At 37.5% G+C, this 22,000-nt stretch overlaps 2 protein-coding genes across 3 annotated transcripts in view; one reads left to right on the top strand and one right to left on the bottom strand.

Moving 5' to 3' along the window:
* LOC149312106 (pleckstrin homology domain-containing family G member 7-like) overlaps positions 1-11,496 on the top strand; it is a 34,486-nt gene extending 22,990 nt beyond the window's left edge. Inside the window, exons 11-17 of the mRNA XM_089523977.1 lie at positions 1,584-1,755; positions 2,694-2,809; positions 3,564-3,657; positions 6,693-6,772; positions 8,455-8,614; positions 10,284-10,381; positions 10,841-11,496. Coding sequence (XP_089380103.1) covers positions 1,584-1,755; positions 2,694-2,809; positions 3,564-3,657; positions 6,693-6,772; positions 8,455-8,614; positions 10,284-10,381; positions 10,841-10,948 — 828 coding nt within the window. The 3' untranslated portion in view covers positions 10,949-11,496. The remainder of the gene's footprint in view (positions 1-1,583; positions 1,756-2,693; positions 2,810-3,563; positions 3,658-6,692; positions 6,773-8,454; positions 8,615-10,283; positions 10,382-10,840) is intronic.
* Positions 11,497-15,909: 4,413 nt separating this feature from the next.
* Positions 15,910-22,000, bottom strand: part of EEA1 (early endosome antigen 1) — an 86,210-nt gene continuing 80,119 nt past the window's right edge. The window contains exons 25-29 of one of the 2 annotated variants that reach the window (XM_089523976.1): positions 21,367-21,552; positions 19,493-19,731; positions 18,145-18,265; positions 17,350-17,448; positions 15,910-16,093 (exon numbers count right to left, since the gene is read on the bottom strand). In XM_089523976.1, coding sequence (XP_089380102.1) covers positions 15,971-16,093; positions 17,350-17,448; positions 18,145-18,265; positions 19,493-19,731; positions 21,367-21,552 — 768 coding nt within the window. In that variant the 3' untranslated portion in view covers positions 15,910-15,970. Of the gene's footprint in view, positions 16,094-17,349; positions 17,449-18,144; positions 18,266-19,492; positions 19,732-21,366; positions 21,553-22,000 lie in introns of those variants that run through there. The other variant, XR_016281226.1, reaches the window with a different exon arrangement.

The raw sequence follows: 22,000 nt of genomic DNA, 5'->3' as shown, positions 1-22,000 counted from the left end.
TTTTCACACTACACAGGCATGGCACTATGATTCCACTTTAACTGCTATGGAAACATCCTATGGAACCCTGGGATATGTAGTTTAGTGAAGCAATAGAACTCTGACTCAGAATGCAAAATATCTGTCCCTAAACTACAGATTGCAGGATTTCACAAGATATTTCCATGGCATTTGAAGAGAAACATACCAGCATAATTCTGTAGTGTGAAAGAGCCCTTGGAAACATTATATTTTGGATTACAACTACAAAATCACTTGTGGAGTTTGGAGGACTACTCTTGGAGTATAGTTTTGAACCTCAGTGGCCATGCTGCCTGGGGAATTCTGAGAATGGTAATCTAAAAAACTAAATTTTCCAAGCCCTGAATACAGGAACTATGTATAGTATTGGTAATATCAGCTTGGTGTTCCCAGGGCTGTTTGATTTCTATCCTACCTTTTTCCCAACACTGGACCAAAGGCAGCTTACAACAAGTTTAGAACCAAAGCCATCTAAAAAGCTGGTGATACAAAAGTTAAAAACAATTTAATTCAACAATGAATTTAACTATCCTGTTAGAATCTATAACTTAAAACAGTACAAAATCATTTTGAAAACATGACTTTAAAGATAAAAATGCAGCGCACATATACAATTATAAAAATCTCCTGAACAACTAATTCATTGTCAAATGCTTAAATGAAAAATGTAGTTACCTCCCAAGGGGTAAAGAAAATAGAGAGAACTGAGAAAAAGAGAATAGAGAGGAGCCCAGGCTACTCTTCCAGAGGAGGAAATTCTACACCTGGGAGCAGTCATTGAGATGGGCCACTCGCATGTTCTCACCAAACATGTGACAAAATGGTGGCACCATGAGAAAGCCCACAGGCTCATATAGAATACCCTTCTACTGTCCCAATTTGGCAGGTACAAACCTGATTAATCCTTTATTGCTCCACTTTCTCAGCTGCTTTTAAAATGTCTGTTTCTCCCCACCTCCCACTTCCTCACTTCATCCCCAGTTTACTTCAGTTGCTGCAAACTGGGTTCAAAATACCAAAGTTTGGCACTCAGTTAACTCAGCAAGAGAGAGAGAGGAGAGGAGTCTCAGGTGTAAGCAAACTGCTGCAGACTCTCTTAGCTTGTCTGATTTTTTTCATTGGCTGTACTCCAGAAATAATCCATTTTGACTGCCCTGGCTCAATGCTATGGAATTCTGGGAATTTTAGTTTGTTGTGGTACCAGAGGTCTCTGATAGAGAAGACTAAATGTCTCACAAAACTGCAGTTCCCAGAATGCCATAGCATTGAGCCAGGAGAGTTAAAGTGGTGTCAAAATGGATTATTTCTCCAGTGCGAATGCAGCCGTTAATAACTTTTGCCACCTTGACCACACACCAATGTCGCTTGGCCACACGTCCCAACTTTCATATATGAAAAGTTGGAGGGTATATTATAAAGAGAAACATCTTTTAACTAATCTGGACCTAAGCCTTCAGATAGTCTGGACTCAAGCCAGTGGTCATGCTGACTGAAAAATTCTGGCAGTTGTAATAATGTCTCCTAAGTACTAGTTCTGACATGGCTTTTCATTGGATTCATAGTGGTGTGAACAGAATGAGCAGTGCAAACGGCTCCATCTATCAGAATTGCTAGTTGCACCTTTACACAAGCTGACCCGTTACCCCCTTCTCTTGAAGAACATCTGGAAAAATACAGAGGCGGCAGAGAAAGCCATAATTGGTTCACTGAAGGAAAAGGTGGAAAAATCTATACGTGAGTAGGAGAAGATCACAACTCTGCATCTTTCCTTTGGGATTCCCCCCCCCCCCATTGCTCAATACGTTTGTGAATGAAGACTGTACTACCAAAAAATGCAAAAATTGCTAACTCTGGAACATAAACATGAATACTTTTACTACCTGTGTATGCATATATACAAGTAACTTTATGCAAACTATCATCCTCTTTTGGTTTGAAGTTATCATTCTAACAACTGCATAACGTATAGTATAAACCTAAATGTTGATCTTCATTCAAAAATACCATGGAATGTCAACTTTGGCTAGACTTTGGAGGTGGGAAGATGGCAGCATAATCATATTTTGCTTTTTAATCTGTAATTCTGCATTTTGTTTTTACATCTCTTCTACTACTCCTCTCCTTTACATACTTGGCTGATCTGCTGGCTGATTTATCTACATAATGGAAAGTTTATGCACCTTTTTAAAGTTAGAATTTATCAATATGAAAGGCAATGAACTGTCCTTATGGTGGCTGCAAATGTAGTACAGGTTGAGTCTCCTTTATCCGTAATTCCAAAATCTGAAATATTCCCAAAATTGCTCACATGGATGGGTGAGATAGTTTTGCTTTCTGATGATTCAATGTACACAAACTTTGTTTCATGAACAAACTTATTTAAAACATTATGTATAAAACTACTTTCATGCTATGTGTATAACATACATATGAAACATAAATAAATTTCATATTTAGATTTGGTTCCCATCTCGAAGCTATCTCTTTGTGTATATGCAAATATTCCAAAATCCCAAAAACCCTCTCAAATCCTAAACACTTCTGGTCCCAAGGATTTCAGATAAGGGAGACTCAGCTTGTATTCATAATAATTAAGTGTTCAGAATCTAGCACTTTGAAAAAATCTTACTGTCTGTAATCCAACCTTCTTATTCTGTGATGTCTCTTTTTAGGGGATTTAGAAGGGAAAGTGAAATGGCTGGACAACTTCCAGAAATTTAAGCAGCTTCAGGAAATTATATTTTGGCCTTCACTTTGGGATCAAGACAAAAGATTTTTTGTTCCTGAGGTAAGTTATGTATTGATACATATTGCATACAGCTTCAGCGGTCACTTCTTAAACCATCCCTTTGTGAAGAGATGGGAAATATGTGGCCCTAGTATGTTTTTCAAACATTTCGGATTAACAGCTTGTGGACTCCGATTTGCCCTTGAAGAAGGTATTATATACTTTTCTGAAATATGTTGGGCATTTTAAGAAACAGGCATTTTGAGAACTTTGTTTGCTACTAGCAACTAGGTACTGGTAACTTTGTATGCATAAGATATTATAGTGGTAACTTTAGAAGTGTTTTCAAGGGCATGCCTGGTGACTTATGCCATTTTTGGATTTTATGTTATATTTTTCCTTCCAGGCTGAGTGTTTTATAAGACATGGTGGCTGTGAGGTCCATATCTATCTCTCTCCCTTGCATGCACAATTGTTCTGTTAAGACATAAGTTTAACTAATAGTCCACACTAGAACAGATCAGCTGAACCAATTGCTTAATAGCAAATCAACACTTTTATAAATTTTGCTTATTCTATGGCTCTATTCTAGTTAGGATTAGAATTGAATTGTATTCAGGCCATGGTGATTGCCTGATGCTATGGGACTCTGAAAATAATCCTACCACTGCTTGGTTGTGCATGGCTTCAACATGTCATTATATTCATTCTTGTTAATAGTAACTTTCCAGTTCTTAGCCTTACTTTGAACATTTTGAATCCTTTTTCAGTTTACTGAACTTCTATTATTTTTTCCCTCCCCGCTTTTATGAAGGGTTTCAAGAACCTGCTAAGGGACAACCCCAGTGAAAACATCTTGTCACCTACAAAGAGATCCCTTGTTCATGAGGGGAGATTAACCCTTTCAGGTAAACGTGTTTCAGCTTTAACAGCTACACAAAAGCAATAAACTGGATACAATCATCTTCAAATCTAGAGAGAAAATAAGATAAATGTAGACAAAGTGAATTACAGAATGAATAGGAACAATTCATATTTTCTGTACTTAATTCAAAGGACAACTGAATACATCAGAAAGTATACATAACCATGATCCATAATCATGGCATCAGTTTACATCCTTAAGCTCCAAGGCAGTCAGTTACACCAGTTAGGTATGTCTAACTGGAATCTTGTTGATTTCTGATAGGACTTGAGTGTGGTCATTTTTCTACACGTTGGAATCAAAATGCTTTCTCCCTATAATGCATAAGACTTAGTTGCAAATTTAGGCATATGTGTCCATGTCTGTATCTTTTCAGTCCTGGTACACAGACAAAAGAACCTGCATGGTGTAGTGATTTGCACATTGGACTACAATTCTAGTGACTAAGATTTGAATCACTGCTCAGCCATGGAAACATACAGGGTAAACTTGGGCAAGTCACAGTCTCTCAACCTTAGAGGAAAGTATAAGCAAACCTCCTCTGAACAAATCATACCAAGAAGATCCTGTGATAGGTTCACCTTAGGGTCACCATAATTTGAAGGCACAAAACAAAAAGAAGAAAAAATGTCATTTCTTTATTAAAGATTTTGGTTAGAGAATGATTTGAGCATCATTTTCAAATGCTACATAGGTTTACCATTAATGCAAACTCTAGTTCTGCAGATCTGCATGTCACTGTTCTGTAACTGTTATTCTAAGGATTCTCTTTTTGTTGCCATCTGTTCTGTGAGAATTAGGTCTCGTGCTTTATATGTTAAGAAATGGCAGCTATATTGTTAAAGATGGAGGGGGAAACACCTGGAATCCTGGAATAAAACCTGATATGAGACAATGTCTCAGAACACACTCACACACAAAGAGAAGCTAGTGTTCCCAGAACTAGTCCAGTTTGGTGCTCTGATGAACAAGTTTTTTTTAAACATTAAACATGAGTTTAGAAAAATGTGTTAATGATATTCATTTGTAATAATAATTATTCTCACACATAAAATGCAATGTGAGAGCATGGTCTAAAAACAGTCAAACTGAAAACAGCTGGCTTTTTAAAATAAATAAATCTGGGGTTTTTGTTTTGTTTTGTTTTTTGACAAACTGCTCTTGAAATTGGACTGGTGGACATGGTATAAACAGAAGACTAAAACAAACATAAAAGAGACCCAAATAAAATTAGCATAAATAAATCAATTGTCAGTATTACATTATCTTGATTAGTGTTTGTTCTAAAATATGCCTGATAACCTTGAACTTGTTTGTGCTTCTGAGAGAACTGTTTGGATTAGAATCATCCATGTCTCTAGTCCAATTCAAGTGTTGTTTTAGCATTTATTGTACAGATGATGGTGAAAGGCTAGGACAAGAATTCTAACTTTGCCTCTTCATCTTCTGTACCCCTCTGTTCATGGTGAACTTCTGGAAAAAGAAAAAGCCTTTTGCATTCATGAAAACTCCATTGCTGTTTACTGTCCAGTTGATTGCAATGTACTGTATGGATTCTATGGCTGAGAGATTTCCTAGAGCCTCCATCCTCAGCTGCCTTGCTCAGGTTTTAAATTCAGGACCATAGTTTCCTCAGTTGAACCCCTCCATCTGTAGTGCAGTTGTCCTTTTTTTCTACTGCTTTCCACTTTACCATTCGTTATAATCCTTTCCTATGAATCACTCATTATATTACAGGCAACAGCCTCAGTTTAGTCATTTTTTTACTTCAAGGAAGAGTTGAGCATTTATTCTAGGACCCATTTATTGATCATTTTGGGACTTCCATGGGTAGCCATAGGACTCTCCTCCAGCACTACATTTCAAATCAGTCGATGTTCTTCCTGTCAGTTTTCTTCATTGTCCAGTTTTCACAACATCCACATGCAACATAAAACTCAAATTTTCTCAGGTTCTACCTCTTCTTCCACAGAGGCTCCCCAACACAGATACTCATCTTGAGCCAGAGGGTGGAAAAGGTATAGAGCCTATTGCCTCTAGCCTTGCTCGCCCAATTTGCAGTTTCACCAAATAGATTAAAAGAGCACCTGAGTTAGGAATTGAAGCTCTCTTGAAACTTGTTGCTGTTGTGTGTCTTCAAGTCACAGTCAACATAAGGTGACTCTAACGTGAAACTATCATGAGGTTTTCTTGCCAAAACTTGTTCAGATAGGGTTTGCCTTTGCTCTCAAAACGATTTGTCTGCTATCTGAGTAATGGTGGCAGTGATGACTCTTCAGTGTTCCAGATTATTGTGGCAGCTTTGCATTACAAAATAGTAAACTGCCAAAGTTACAAAGCTCAGACATTCTAATAATAGGGAGGGGAAGATGATATACAAGAACAGTTGGCTTCTTACTTTCTTTTAATCGATAGGACTGAGCAAAATAGATGCTGTTGATTTTATATAGAAAATGTGTTATTGAGAAGAAACACCATGCACCTGGGGTTTAGTCTAACAAAATCTGAACATGGCGTTAACCAGGTCTGCACACGTTGAAGAGATCAACAGAAGGCAAACATTTTCCTCGTAACTTAGGCTTCATCCGCACTGCAGAAATAATCCAGTTTGACAGCACTTTAATTGCTGTGGCTCAGTGATATGGAATTCTGGGAATTGCAGTTTGTGAGACACTTAGCCTTCTGTTTGAGAGCTCTGGTGCCACAACAAACTACAGTTCCTAGGACTCCACAGCTTTAAGCGATGGCAGATAAAGTCGTGTCAAACTGGGTTATTTCTGCAGCATGGAAATGCAGCCTTAGTCTCAAGAACCCAAAGCTTTATTCAACAAACTTTCCAGAATTCTGAAACCAGACAATTGTGCTTTAACCCTTTTTAATAATGTTCCAAACTGTTTCTGTCGGATAAATCTAAAAGGAAGATATGGGGATATATGGGTAAAATGAGGGTACCCAATTTGTTATTTTTTTAAAAAATCAGCTCATTACAATTTAGCTTTCTTTGGTTTTTCTCCTCAGAACATTTAAAAATTACAGATGTCTACTTGTTTCTATTCGATGATTTGCTGTTGATTACAAAACCTAACCGGCAGAAAAAGGTAAAAAAGAGGGGGGAGGTAGAACATAGATGTATTTATGGAAAACAATGAAATACTTATATTTAAGTTAAGTTGTTGAGAGTCAAATTGCGCATAATTTTTAAAAAGGGATGAAGAGGTCAAACCAGTTATACTTCCTCCATTGCAGAGTCAGCATCATATATGGCAAGTTCTGATAACATTTGCAGAGAAGGAAAACCTAACAGATTATTTACATGCAGTTGTCACTCTCAGTATGCAGACATTTAAAAAGGAGAATGCCACTCAATCCACTATGGGCTAGCAGTGACAACTTGAGCTGCATCTGCAACACAGAAAAAATCCAGTTTGACACTTTAACTGCAGAACTGTGGTGCCACAACAAACTACACTTACTAGAATTCCATAGCATTGAGCTATGGCAGTTAAAGTGGTGTCAAACTGGATTATTTCTGCAGTGTGGATGCAGCCCTTGTAAGGAGCTGGCTGGCAGCAGAACAGAAAGGAACAGTCCATGGCAGGAAGAAGGCAGTATTGATGAATACTTCTTTCAAAATATCAAGGACCTGTTCACTACAAAATTACACTATCAATCCACTTTAACAGTCATGGTTGCATGCTATGAAACTGTGGGATTTGTGTTTAGAATTTTCAGCCAGAGAGCTCTACAGTCTCACCAAACTACAAAGTGCAGGACTCCCTAGGATGGAGTTACGGCAATTAAAATGGAATCATAGTTCTATAACTGCATAGTGTGGAAGGGCTCCAGGGCTCAGGGAAAGAACAGGCATGTCAACAGGAAAAAAAAAAGAGATGGCCTGCGTCCATCTAGACTTGCAAAATGCATGCAAAATTTCTAGAGACAGTGACTTAGATTTTTCCTACTCAGAGTGCAAGGAAAGCAAAATAACTACAACACAACAATTAAAAGATACTTAAAAGCCAGTAATTTCTTTCAGGTGATATCAGCCTCTTTTGCAATAAAAAGATATCTTTCTACATAACTGTGTTTGTGTAAGGCTTGACTCAGCATTTTAATTATTTTGCTTATTCCATTGTTATGATTATCCATTTCATTGTACATTCTTTGTGGCTAATGTGGCTTACAACTGTTTAAAATAGCAAGACTTTAGAGAAACATAGCTCTGCCCCTCACAGTGGAACCAGTTGCTGACATTTGGACAAAGGAGGATGGTGACCTCCCCATTTAGTGCTTGAATGCACAGTCTCCAAAACAAGCAAAACTGAGATATTATCTCCCACCCGAGAGGCAGTGGTAACTACTAGTGCTTCCATTGGGGGGGCACATTATTCACATGGTCTCATGTTCAGATGGCGGCTCTTCATATTTTCCCAGAGACTCACAATCATTTTGAAAACACAGTTTAAAAAAACCATACAACCAACTTTTAGGTCTCTAGACATTGTAGTTTCATACTTGTAAATTTTGCAACCAAATGTAGGTCACCAATATGTCGCAGCAATCTAATAATAAATTTATTAACACCAATTACAGCTTGAATTGTTCAGTGAGCACAGTGGCAGAAAAATACATTTTAATGTGTGCCAGTTTTGATGGAAATGAATATATTTTGCTAGCTCCAGTTTCCAAATTTAACGCATGAAATATCACAATTACATTCAGTATAAACACACAAGTAGGGTATTTTTAGAAAATATAATTTTTTTAAATTTTTTTTCAGAAATCTGGAGGTCCTGACCTGAGTTTAATCCCTGCCTGCCATTTCTTTTCTCCTGAGTTGCAGTCTTTACTTGAGGAAAGCGGTTCTTGCACGGTGCTGGATCAGCCAATCCCATTAGACAGACTAGTAGTGAAAAATATTGATTCATTCCACATAACAGGTATGGTAAAATAAGTTTTATATATGTCTTAATTAAAACTTTTGAGATATGCTATTAAGCAGGAGCACCAAAAGTATGCAAGCCTAAACATTTTTGAACCTTCACACACACACAAAAAAAAATAAATAGCAAAGGTGGCCAGAAAAAATGTAAAATCACAATTAAATTATATTAGGTCAAAGAGGTACAAAATGTGTACAAGTTTTAAGATGGAATGAAAAGGAAGGGTCTGCAGACTTTCAAATAATTCTTTATCAGGCGACGCAGTAGTTTTAGGTTGTAACTGGCATAAGCCATAAAGATGCTGGGAGCATAAAAAGGCAGGAAAATTGATCCTTCATATTTGAAAATATAAAATTCAGCTGTATACTCATCCTGCATAGAACACATCAGCTCTTTTATCGGTAGAATACAGAGAGAAATAAGGTGGATTTGACATGATGAGCCTAGAGATAATTTTAGAAACTAGATTGAGTGATTTTTGGAAAAAGGCAACAGAAGCCAAACTGGAAAGCTCTACCTAATGGTTGTGTGTGTTGCCTCCACCTCCCTAGCAAGATGTGTGCGTGTGCGTGTGTGTGTGTGCATTCACCTTTAGGCTGCCTGTCAACCTATGGCAACCCCATGAATTTCATAGGATTTTCTTAGACAGGGAATACTCAGAGGTGGTTTTGTCAGTTCCTTTCTTTGAAACATAGAACCAAGACACACTGCTTTGAGTGTTTTGACTGCTTTAACTGCCCTGGATCAGTGCTAGGGAATTGTGTGAACTGTAGTTTGTTGTGACACCAGAGCTCTCAGAAATAGAAGGCTTAATGTCTCACAAAACCAGAGTTCCCAGAATTCTGTAACATTGAGCCAGGGTAGTTAAAGCGGTCTCAAACTGGATTATTTCTGCTGTGTGTTTTGGACCATAGCTATGTCAGTCTAGAATATCAGTATGCAGAGGGATCTTGCAGCACCTTCAAGACTGTGTGAAAGATGTTGTAGCATGGGCTTTCATATGAAGGCTCATGCAACAACTTCTTACACTAAGGAGCTGTACAGATGAACAGCTCTCTGGAAGGGGCATTATAGGCGTGGCGGCACGCCATGATGATGCCCCTTCTGCGCTGAGCCGTTTGGGTGCTGTGCCACAGTGGCGTCACCATGCCGTGTGCTGTGTAAACAGCCACGTGCCAAAATGGCAACATGGTGGCAGGGTCACAGCATCGAGCGTGCAGACACTATGTCATAACTCCGCCCACAGGCCAGTGCACCCCAGTAAGCCATTACAACAGGAGAGAGGTCTGAGGAGAGCAAAGGTTAGAAACAAATGCAGGGGGCAATCCAAGCAGCTCGCTACACTTGGATTGCCCCCTGTGTGGACACTTGCTACACTTGATGGAAGATACAGCTCTGGAAAAGAATACACGCAATCCTGCAGCTCACCAAATTCCTTAATCCTGGATACTTTTACAAGCAAGCCAAGCCATATTCAATGGAATTAAAAAAAAAAAGTTCAGTTCCACTGAAGTAGCTTATTTAATGATAATGATGTATGACTATACATCTATACCTGTACCTTGCCTGCAGTTAAAAATCCTTCTCTCAAGACAGGCAAACACATCTTGTTTATAGAGTTCTGGAATGGAAGCTGTACCTTATCATGTCTCAATTATTTTCTTAGCTTTTGGACTACGAAATGCTTTTCTAATACAACATGAAAACAGCTATCACCAGTGTATAGCAGCTTTCTTACTACAAGCACAAACTGATTCTGCAAAGGTATGCATTTTGTTTTTCTTAACAGAATAAAAGAAATCAGTAATAAAAGAAAACTACACAAAATTTGCTAAGATAAATCTAATATCCTTCCCTAGTATATGTGTTGATATGCTTGTCTACAGAGTTTGAGCACTGTAATTACAATACCATGACAAGACACTACTTTTCAAGAAGTTACCTTAAATATAAATCTGAACAGATGTGATGGTTTGCTGGAACATCTATCAATATTTCAATTCCATATTCTCAAGGAAAGGAGAATCTTCAATTTTTTCCCAAACCATCCATTAGGCCTTCTACTAGGGGTGGGATTGCTTAATTTCTGCTGCAGTTTAAAAGTCAGATATAGCACCTAAAAATAAGTTTCAAATTATTGGCTGTATGGAGAATGTATAAGTTCTTTGATGACTCGCATTTGTGAAACTAAACAGTACTTACAAGATTTTTCTTCCATTACAGAAAACATGGATATCCCAAATAGAAACGGCAGTCTCAAAGTATATGAAGACACACAATCCTTCTCAGCCCCCATTTTTCCATTTACCTGCTGAATCATCTGAAATTTAGTTGTGGAGCTGATGGTTCTTGTGGCAAAGCTTACTTCTTTTAAAGCAAACACTTTAAATTGTTCATAACTTTTTTGACAGCAAGGAAAATTGATACTTTGCAAGCATCCTCTAGCTAGCACATACTTCAGAGAAGGAAATGGGCAACTTGTTTCTTATGCAGGGTGTAGCACTGATATACCCTTCACTTACTCCTTGAGGAAATTCTGGGTATCTCCTTACAGATCTTGTTTCTAAACCAAATGGAAAAGATATAAGCAAAAGTTATGGGAGAAGAAAAACCAATGCCTTTTAAAGTGTTCTAATTCAATTCTTCTAGAGTCAAGTTATGGCAGTTATCACGATGATCACATATCTGGCAAAAGATAAGGAAAAGTAGAAGAGAGAGATTTTTTTTTTCCCCCTTTGGTCAAATTTTTACTAAGCGACCAATGGGTTTGGGGTAGGAAACTAGCAGGACTTTTTTTTTGCCATTTTCATGATAAAGGAGAAGAAAACAAGATTTTATCATAACACATCTGGAAGTGGAGGAATGCTCCTCAGATTTGTTTGTCCACTATCTAAATTTGCATATGAATATAAGCTGGTACTGAGCTTTCTACATCAGCAAAAGCACATCAAATTAGTCAGTGCAAATGTTCTATCAGAAATGTCTCAATTTTATTTTCAGCCCAATAACAGATTAGAATACAAAAGTAACATTTCCACAAGTTTCCATCCATGTGTTTCATATACAGAATTATAGTTGGTGCATGGTGTCATTTTCTTGTTCCTCCACTTTCATCATTTTCCAAATGCAGAGTTTAGGAATTACAGTGCATACTGAACTAAACCCTTTCACAATGTAAGGCACAACTACATGACTACAAGTCATTAACACACCACAGAAAGGAGGGACTTAAGAAAATCCAACTGATAAAAACTGTCATGCAAAACTATCTACAAGATAATGTGAGTGTAATGTTCCAATTGAAAAAAGAAGTGCAATGTTATGAAGGTAAAGTTACCTTAATACATCTCCTATAAATACAAAGTAAGCACAGAAGTGTTCCAATTCTAATTTATACAATTATACAGAAAAATAAGTAAATTGTATGCACAATATTCACATCTGCAACCATAATAAACCAATCATTAAAAAGAGGCCAACAGGACAGTATGATTTGTGGCACACATCCATTAGAGCATCATTACATTTGTTAACATTTTGTCTAGAGTTCTGGAAACAGAGGCTAATTTATTGGCACGTAAAATGGTAATGGTAACCAACTGCCAATATATAGCTGATATAGCCCCAAAGACTATGATTGGGACAGCTTGTGTGATAAGTTGATTTTTGTCTAACAGCTGCTAGTGAGTACAACTAAACTATAGAAGACAAGAGCACATGTGAGTTTATAGTCATTGGAATCTAGTTAAGTATACACACACAAACAATCTATTTTTGGTGAGACCTAATACCATACTTGAAAATTTGGCAGTTATCACAAATCAATACCTAACATTATAGTGAGGGAACCAGATCAAAATGGACTGGTTGAGTTTCACATCAAGAGGTAGTTAAAATGAAATCTTATATAGTGGTATCAAGTGTCAAATTGGAGTTTCTATGTTTTTAAAATCAATTACAAAAGTGACAAATCCAAAACAAGCAGCATTTGGGACAGATTTCTATGGGCAAAAAATTCTGGTTTTGTTTTTGTTTGTTTGTTTGTTTTTTGTTAATCCAGTGTGTCTTTCTTTTCTCCCTTGGGTGCTGCAAATTGGGATTCAACAATTTATGTTGCATGAGGGCAAACAAGAGACCTAGACTCTCATCACCAATGAATTGCCTTTTTTTTTTTTTTTTTTTTTTGCAGGGGGGGAATGAATTGCAGAACAGCCAAGGTAAAATCTATTCACATGGATTTTAGGAGAGAACAAAAACTGAAAAAGAAACCTCCTCTTAACCTGATGCATCTTTGATTGGCACAAAAAGAATGGATAATTTCCTGACATCAAATATGTCCTACTAAGTCTAATGAGTCTTTTTGGACATCTGCTGTACAATGACTGCATAGAATATTCTGTCATCCCATGAATTGAAGCAGTGTAGACAATGTTGAAGACTAGGAGCTAATGCCAAATGTCATTACCAATTAAAACAGATTAACTGAATCAAATGAACTTTCATAGGTTTGATTGCATCAATAAGAACTTGTTACAGCAACTCCTATGACAGTTCAGTTGATTTAGTTGATCTATTTTAGGTGGGACTAACTGCTAGATTTAATCCTATCATCTTTTATTCATTTTCTAAAATCTGAAATAGCAACTAAGAAATTTAATAGTACACAATTATAAAACATTTAGTGTTATTGTTGTATATTATTCAAACATGTTAACTTTTAAAAACAGAATGTGGACACAAAAAACTTCTATGCAGAGGATGTTTTTCTCTACTTATTGCTATGGTCTCAAAAACAGACCATCCAAGTAAATTCAGTGTAATTTAATGGTGAAAATAGAACTTCAAAGAAAGAAAAGCACTCAACTAAAGTAAAGTGTGCAAAACTGCTATGGTTATATTCTTTTTAAAAAGTTAAATGTAAGTTCCTTTCCTGTACCTATACTATGTCCTCAGGTACACAGAGGAATTATGGATACAATACTCCTATGAACTGGTCAACAAGCACTTATTTAAAAATGCCAAACCTTCTGGGCCAGCTGTTATATTAGCTCTTATAAAATAGTTGTTTCATCTCTTGCATATTGTGTTGGAAAGTGCATAGTGCAAATGACAATATTATTATCCTTCCTGAGGGTTGCTTGGATTTCCACTGAAATAGTTTAACTTTCTGAACTGTAGGACAGACTTTACAAGATTCATTTTTCTTGTCTCCACATATATGTATGCAATGTCTAGGGCTGTAAACTGTAGTCCACCAAAGAAATCAGTTCACACCTCTTAAATCTATTAAAATACCCCATTTAACTGAGGAGCAGGTGGTTAAGGTTTTAGAATGTAACTACAAATGCTGCAGGAGTCAGATGCTATATAGTAAAAGAGAATGTGATTAATTTGTATTATCTGTATATCATTTCTGATTTTGCTTCAGAATTAAGACATTCATGTGAAGTGTACATACATGTCACTGACTAGAACTCGTATGATTTATCAAATAAGATTTAATAATTCCCAGGTCTTTTAGTAGATTATGTGAACGTAATTTCTCTCTACAGTAATCCTAAAGAGACAAGTAAAAGCAAAAGAACGGGAATGCTGCCTATATAAGATTTGGATGGTTCAATGTTAGTCTGACATAGAACATGCATACCAAACTCAGGAGGTTTGAAAAGTCTATACATCATATTTTATTTTACCATCTGGCCATCTTTAAAACCTCTTTAGACCAAGCAAGTCTACTGGTCTGCCTAGCCCTGACTGGTCTCCAGTGTGCGGGGGGGGGGGGGGAGATCTTTGCTAGCCCTGGGACCATAGAATCTGATTAATATGAAACCCTGAAGGAGTGAACTTAAGAGGGTTCTGGTTAAAAAAGACATGCTCTACCACTGAGTCATTACACCTCCAGAAATATATTTGTGTTCGTTACTCCCTTTTTCCTTTTTGTGTGCTCCAGTCCTTGCATACTGGAATCACTTGTTATCCAAACTGGACAAGGAAAACCTCATGGCATTTTAAAAACAAACCTCAAGTCCAAATGAATAATTGAAATATGACCTAATATTATAGTAATCATAGATTTTACATGTACTTTTTAAAATCAATGCTGTGTGAACATGCAATTATGTAAATAAAGGTTATCTCCATCCTCATCAATCGAAATAAGAAAATATATAGGAATGTGAAACTATAAGATATCACTTGCTGCTTAAATACAACTGTTCATTTTTAAAAGAGGAGGAGGAGGAGGAATAGGAGCAGCAGCAGCAGCATTATTTCAGCCTATTTTAAGATGGACAAAATATGATACCATCATATTGTAAAATCCATGGCTGAAATGTTCAAATAATGTAAGAGAATCTTCAGTCCCATTAACAAATCTGGGAATTCATTCCAAATCTGCAAAGATTTAAAATCCTCTAGCAAAAACTGAGAAACTGGGGAGAGAGAGAGAGAGAGAGAGAGAGAGAGTTGGGGTTCCCAAATAAGAAACTGCTTTCTGAACTATCTATCTCTGAATTCCTGTTCTTCCTTCCTGTGTATATTTTCCTGGCTCTCCATATAAGGTTTTTTGTCGGAAGAAAAAAGAATAGGTATTTAGTTGTACAAAGAAATGTAATTAAGCAGAAGGGCCCTCAAAGGATGAATGAAAAATACAGCCCTACTACAAGGGTTTCAAATTGGAAAACTGCATATTAAAAATGATGAAGCCCACCTAAATGCTTTCGATATGAGAGAGAGTAATTTTAAAAGAGGTCAAATGCAGACAACAATCCTGATGCTGTTCTTAATTTTCAGTGACTTATATACTGTTAACTGCAGATAAATACCCTGACAATATTTATGTGCCTATTGCAGTTCTCCACCAAGTGGGCAGACACCATAAAACATGATACTCACTGTGCAAATAAGAAGAAATTGGGGTGAAGCTGCTTGTTTGGGGCTAAAATGTATCCTTTAAGCTCTAATGCAGCCATGAAACTGTAATTATGGCATTACAGCAGCAATATCTGATACATAAAATCCCTGCAAATATGTTAACTTTAAAAGATGTTACTTTTGAACAAATGGATTAAGATAAAAAAATACATTGTTACTCCTTTTTTAAACTTTATTTACAAGTTACTGGGGACTTATAAACTCAGCACATAAGCTCTTGTAGGACCAAGACCAAATAAGCCATAGATAATTTCAGCCTCACAAGAAGTACAATTGTTTGACTTTATCAATAAAGTATAAACTATGCTATAATTTCTCCAATTGTTACAATCATCACCCAAACCAAACAGTAGTCTGAATGTTGTACGAAGTGCATAACAGAAACTTTATTGTGGCATAACATTTAAGAGATTTGAGTAATTATCCTTGCAAGTCAATGAAACAAGTATCACAGACACGAACAGGTTTCTTAGAAGAAGGAGTTAAGGCATTCTTTGATGAGCACTCGGCACAGAAGATATTTCCACACTGTCTGCAGTGATGCTGTAAAAAGAGGAGGGGAGATTTTACACAAAGTGATTTACACAGTTTGGAACTACAAAGACATGCTCCCTCTTCCCTTGATCTACTCCAATTTAGTTTATAATGACTATCTTTAGCACACTCCATAGTTTGCTATGAGATACAAAGTGGATTTCAAAGCAGAATTGAAAAACTATGGTTTGATTGTTTATGGATAACCCATCATTTGCCAGTTCTGTTGTTTTAGCACACTCCATAGTTTGCTATGAGATACAAAGTGGATTTCAAAGCAGAATTGAAAAACTATGGTTTGATTGTTTACGGATAACCTATCATTTGCCATTCTGTTGTTAACTGCAAAATAGTTTTGCCCCCTTTTTAAAATTTAAATTATAATTCATAGATGTGACAAATACAACACGACAATAATTGCACTTGTACACAGTTATATCAACTTAACATGTAATCCGTCTCTATAGCAACTTCAATTTTGCACCTTCCCAGTTCTCTTACTGTTACTACTCTTCTATTAAACATATTGAGAATTCTGTTATCCCTTGTCTGGGACAGAGAGTTCCAGTTAGCAGGCAAAACCACCTAATGAAAATCTTAAGAATAAGTCAAAATAATGACTTTTTCTTTAAAAAAAAGAAAGAGAAAACTACCAAATAGTTTTAATGATGAAAATGGAACTAACAAATTAAGAGCATAGCATGCAGAAGGCATACAGGGCATTCTGCAATCTTACTCCTATCCAAATAGATCAGAACTGAAAGCTGCTCTTGAGTATATATGCTGCTAGCCCTCTGGAGTAAAAGTAGCATGAGCATGCAAACAAAGTAGGTAGCTCATTCCACTGAGTTTTCACAAGGAGTAGCAAAAGCTCTATTACTACCTGAGACACAAAGAAAAGAACCTCTGCCTCCCCCTCCCCACAATCCATCATGGTACCCCAATGAATGGTCACCATTATTGTCCACCGTTTTTCTCTTTCTTCTGAGAGTGAAGTAGAGGGTGAAAGAGCTCTGTACAAGCAGTATCAACTGGTGCTGGTGCTGTTCTCAACTGGTACTACTCTCAACAGAGCTAATCCCAAATGCCTAACTGACCAGTGTTTCCTCAAAGGACCCACTCAGTGGGTCCTCAAAGGACCACTTGTGGACGGAGATTATATGCTACATAAGGTATGTGTTTATCTGACCACTTTTCAAAAATACACTGCTTCTATGCTTTAATAAAAACAATATTTAACCTATGATATTCTCAGATATACATACCCTTCTTACTGTTACAGAAAAACCTTTCCCACAGGCCATGCAATTCTGAACCTCATTGTCTTCAGCCCATTTCCTGTTTAGGGCTTGTGTATGTTTAATCTATACAAAATATAAGGAGTAAAGATTTTGGTGAATATAAATCAAAACATGTCTAAACCATTTCAAAGAAATGCAACAGTAACACTCTAAGGCCCGTTACAAACGGGCACCCTAGGACGGACTCAGTCCTTGCTAAGGTTAGAAAGGGGCGTCTCTTCCAGACGCCCCTAACCCTAGCACGGACTCAGTCTGTAACAAATGGCGGCCGCCGTTCCACACAGCCGCCACCATCTTGACGTAACGGATGCTCTGCATCCGCATATCGCGCCCCGGAAGTGACGCCGCGAGTGCGCGACTAGCGCCTCACAGCATCTCTTCCATTTTCGCGCTCCTTCTGTGCAGCATCCAGGAACCGTGCCGTTTGGCTGCTGCGGTTCCCAGACGCTGCAACCGGCGACGGCGGCAGACCGCCGCTTCTCGGCGGTCTGTAACCCGCCATAGACACATTTTTTAAAATCCCTCTCTGTCACACGTGCATTATATACCAAACTCAGTGACCCAGCCCTGTACGTTTCTACCAATAATTGTTTCACCCAGAATCTGCATTATTATTTTTACTAGATCATTGATTTTGATTTACCTGTTCTAGCAAATGATACTATTTGATAGTATTTATATTTGGCCCAGCAAATAAAAGTATTTACCTAAATAATTTAATATTAGCACTGATTGTCTTTTGAAAACAAAACAGAATACCTGCAGTGACTGGTTCTCTCTGCCCAGTTCTTGCATGGCTGCAGTAGTGTCATCCAGTTTTCTTCGTGCATCCATCACTTTGTTTTGAAGTTTTTCAATTTCTCCTTCACTTTTAAGGCACCTAAAGAAGAAATGGTAAAACAATCTCCTAAATCTTTAAGAAAAAATTGGAAGAGCTATTTCTACTGCTGTAACAGAAAAAACAACATCACTGTCACAATTAGCCTGTAAACTAGCATTGTTTTCTTACTAAAGTCTGCACGGACGGGTGTATGACCAAGAGAATTTGAAAAAATATATGTACAGACAGAATATTCAGAACACAGCACTCTCTGGCGAATCTCACTGATTACATTACAACAACACAAGCATGGGGAAGGGATGAAATAGATAAAAACAAAGTACAGTTCACTAAAGATGTTGAGAAGCTGGAGCATGTCCAAAGGAGGATGGCCAAATGGTGAAGGGTCTGAAAACCATGCCTTATGAGGAGAGACTTGGGGAGCTGGGTATGTTTAGCCTGGAGAACAGATGGTTAAGAGGTGATATGATAGCCCTGATTTAAGTATCTGAAGGGGTGTCACATTGGAGATGAAGCAAGCTTGTTTTCTGCTGCTCCAGAAAACAGGACACAGAACAATGAATGCAATTTTGAGATTCCAACTCAAAATTAGGAGGAAGTTCCTGACAATAACAGCTGTTCAGCAATGGAATGCACTCCCCCAGAATGTGGTGGAGTTTCCTTCTCTGGAGGTTTTTAAACAGGCTGGATGGCCATCTGACGAGGGCGCTTTGATTGTGTGTTCCTGATTGGCAGAGGGTCAGACTGGATGGCCCGTCTAACTCTATGATTCTATGAAATCTTCTAGTTTTCTTTCTACAAGTGAAAAATGTTCAAGTCCAAGAATCTGAGGGACAGCTATCTTTCATAGGGTGTAAATCACTATTGCACCTTGGTTCCCTTAATAACAAGAAAACTAAAGACACTTCAAACCAAAGAGAATATTAATATATCTATCAAACACCACAAGCTTTTTGGTATCCAAATTCAAGCAGGTATTTCTGAGTAGCCTAGTTATATGCAAGAAGAGAAACATCCTGCATCTACACCTTGCATTTCTTAAAAACCTGTAGTTCACCTTAGATTTTATATGCTAGCCATTATTTAGTCTATCAACTTATGAATTCAGAATAAACTGTACATTTTTTTTATTTCCATATGAAAGCAGCTTATTTTTTAAAATAAAAATCATGCATTCAATTGATATTTAAACAATGGAAAATCTCCTTCTCAATCAAATGTCACAAAATCCATCATTCTGACCCCCACCTCAATTCAGTATCTTACCTTTCCAACAAAACCCTCCTCTCATCCTGGTTATTTTGCACTGTTGCTTCCAGGACTGCTATCTCACCACGCAGATCATCTGTTTGTTTTTCTAGTTCATTAACCCTCCTTTGGCTGCTTTGCCACTCTTTCTTTACAGTCCCCAGATTTTCATTCAAAGCTGTGATTTGCATATTGAGTTTGCCTTCTGTTTCCTTGTTACTTTTATACTGTTCAGCTTTCTCCTTGATCTCAGCTTGCTAAGGCAAGAGAAAAATGTAAAGCATAAGCAATCCTCATCTCACAAGTCATAAGACCTATTCAGATATCATTTTTCCTTAGGCATTGTATCCAGAGAGAAATAGGACTCAGCATCACAGGCTCACTCCTAACCAAAACTTTATGGGTAAAAGTAAATGACTAAATTAGGAGATTCTAGCTTTGAACCTAAATTCTCTTTTCAATAATAGAAAGTACGTGAAGACAACGGAGGCTCCTACTGGTTAAAAAGGACCATTTTCACCAACAGGTGAAAAGTTTCACCAACTACACCCTTCCTCTACAGGCACCAGTGACGCCGTCCTATGCTGGAACAAGGAGTCTCCTAACCCTTGGAAGGTATAAGAAATTCCTGTCCCCCTTGCTGACAGCAATATCTAGGGGGCAAAGTTTGGCCTATAGAAAGATAGAATCAACCCGCCCACCCCGTTTTTTCTTAATGTAAAAATCTCTTTGCTACGAAGAAAGTTTTAAAAGTGGACCATTTAAACCCTTTGGCTTGTAAGAACTCTGATACATCATAAAAGCTCTTCCCAATAAAGCTAGTGTGGAATACTGAATAAATAAAAGGCACTTCTTTTGATTAACTGGTGGTAGCACAATAAAGGTTTACCAATCTATTCTAGATATTGATTTCTTAAAACACAATGGGCAGCATCCTGTCAGTGATATAGATGTGGCTTACGCATGGTTATATCTTTTTGTAGGGGGAGCAGGGAGCTATTCTCTAGCCTTTGGCTATCCAAAAGAGCCTATCAGCAGTGGAGGGGGCATTGTTCCTGCTTACTGAGGGACAGGAGAGGATGGGAGGCAGTTTGGATGATGAAGATGTGGCTGTTATGGCTTTAAGAGGAACAAAAAGGAGGGTTCACTTTATCTTCTAAGTGTACCCTTATTCCTCTTCCTCCTCTGAGTGATGAAAGGGCCTTCCTGGGGCTGCTTCTTCCTTGTCTGAATTGCCTTCCCATGCCCCACCAGTAAGCAGAAGAAAAAAGTGGTTGCTCCTACTAGGCCTTGATAGTTACTGGAGCATAGAATCACACATGCAGATCTAGGTCACTGTGTCTAGATTCATGCAGAACTAATCCATCGCTGTATTAATAAAAGAACTGTAATATAAATATCATTTTGAATGAAACCTAATGAGATCATATTGGAATTCCTTAATGGAAAATATGATTACTTGTTACATATACAGTGTGCATGCATCATACGCAGGCGCGCCTTATGCAGCTTCCAGCATACGCTGGAAGCTGTGGTAGAAGAAGCGGTGCCGCATGCCAGAAAAAGTAATGGCGTGCATGCCCATGGCGCGTGCACCACCGCAGTCACGAGCCCCATTATCTTTAATGGGCTCAAGCATATGTGGAATTTCCCTTACACAGGGGGTCCAGAATGGAACCCCTGCATAAGGGAAGGGACCACTGTATTTGAATATAAGCCCAGTGATACTAAAACTTGCTTGCAAAAAAATTCTGGAATAAGCTACAAGCATGCTTTCAAAAAAACAATTGTATATGTATTTACTGTATGCAATCCAAATGGATCAAAAAGATATATTTTATCATTCATCCTAGTATTTTTAAGCATGCCTACATATGGAAAGTACTACAGACCAGTTTTGTTTCGACTTCAGCACATTTCTTCTTCAGTTCTTCTTCTCTCTTTTTAAACTGATCTTTGATAGCATCCTGATTCTTTCTCTCTTGTTCAAGAGCTGTGTTAATGCTATCCACTTTTCCCTGTAATTCCAGTTTCTGTTTAATCAACAGTTGCTTGGCATCCTTCAAATTAGTTATCTCCTGTAAAAGATAATTTTTAAAAATGAGTTAAGAGTCCTACTTGCATTCTGTTACAAGACAAATATTAGAAAGTGAAAGTGTTAAATTCCAATTTAATTGAAAAGATAAAGGTTTAAAGACAACCAGATCAAAAACAAGTAATAATAATAATAATAATAATAATAATACTTATTTATTTATATCCCGCTCTTCAGTCAAGGCTATCAGAGCGGCTTACAATTTGTCAATTAGGCTTTTGGCCTCTAACACCTCCTAATCATTCTAACTGCTTCCACATTTTGAAGTACAAAATATTAAAATCTTTCAAAAGAAACATAAAGGCCAGTTTACCCTGAGAAAAAAAATTAGAAAGAATTATGGATGGCGAGGATTTAAAGACTAGAATTCAGTGCCTATGAAGCAGAAAAAGTGAAGGACAGCAAAGTGCAACTTTCCATAGAACACCATC

The sequence above is a fragment of the Sceloporus occidentalis genome, unplaced genomic scaffold (assembly GCF_023333645.1).
Source record: "Sceloporus occidentalis isolate IW3139 unplaced genomic scaffold, rSceOcc1.0.p SCAF_5, whole genome shotgun sequence".
Lineage (NCBI taxonomy): Eukaryota > Metazoa > Chordata > Lepidosauria > Squamata > Phrynosomatidae > Sceloporus > Sceloporus occidentalis.
This window is presented reverse-complemented; position numbering and strand designations above follow the sequence as displayed.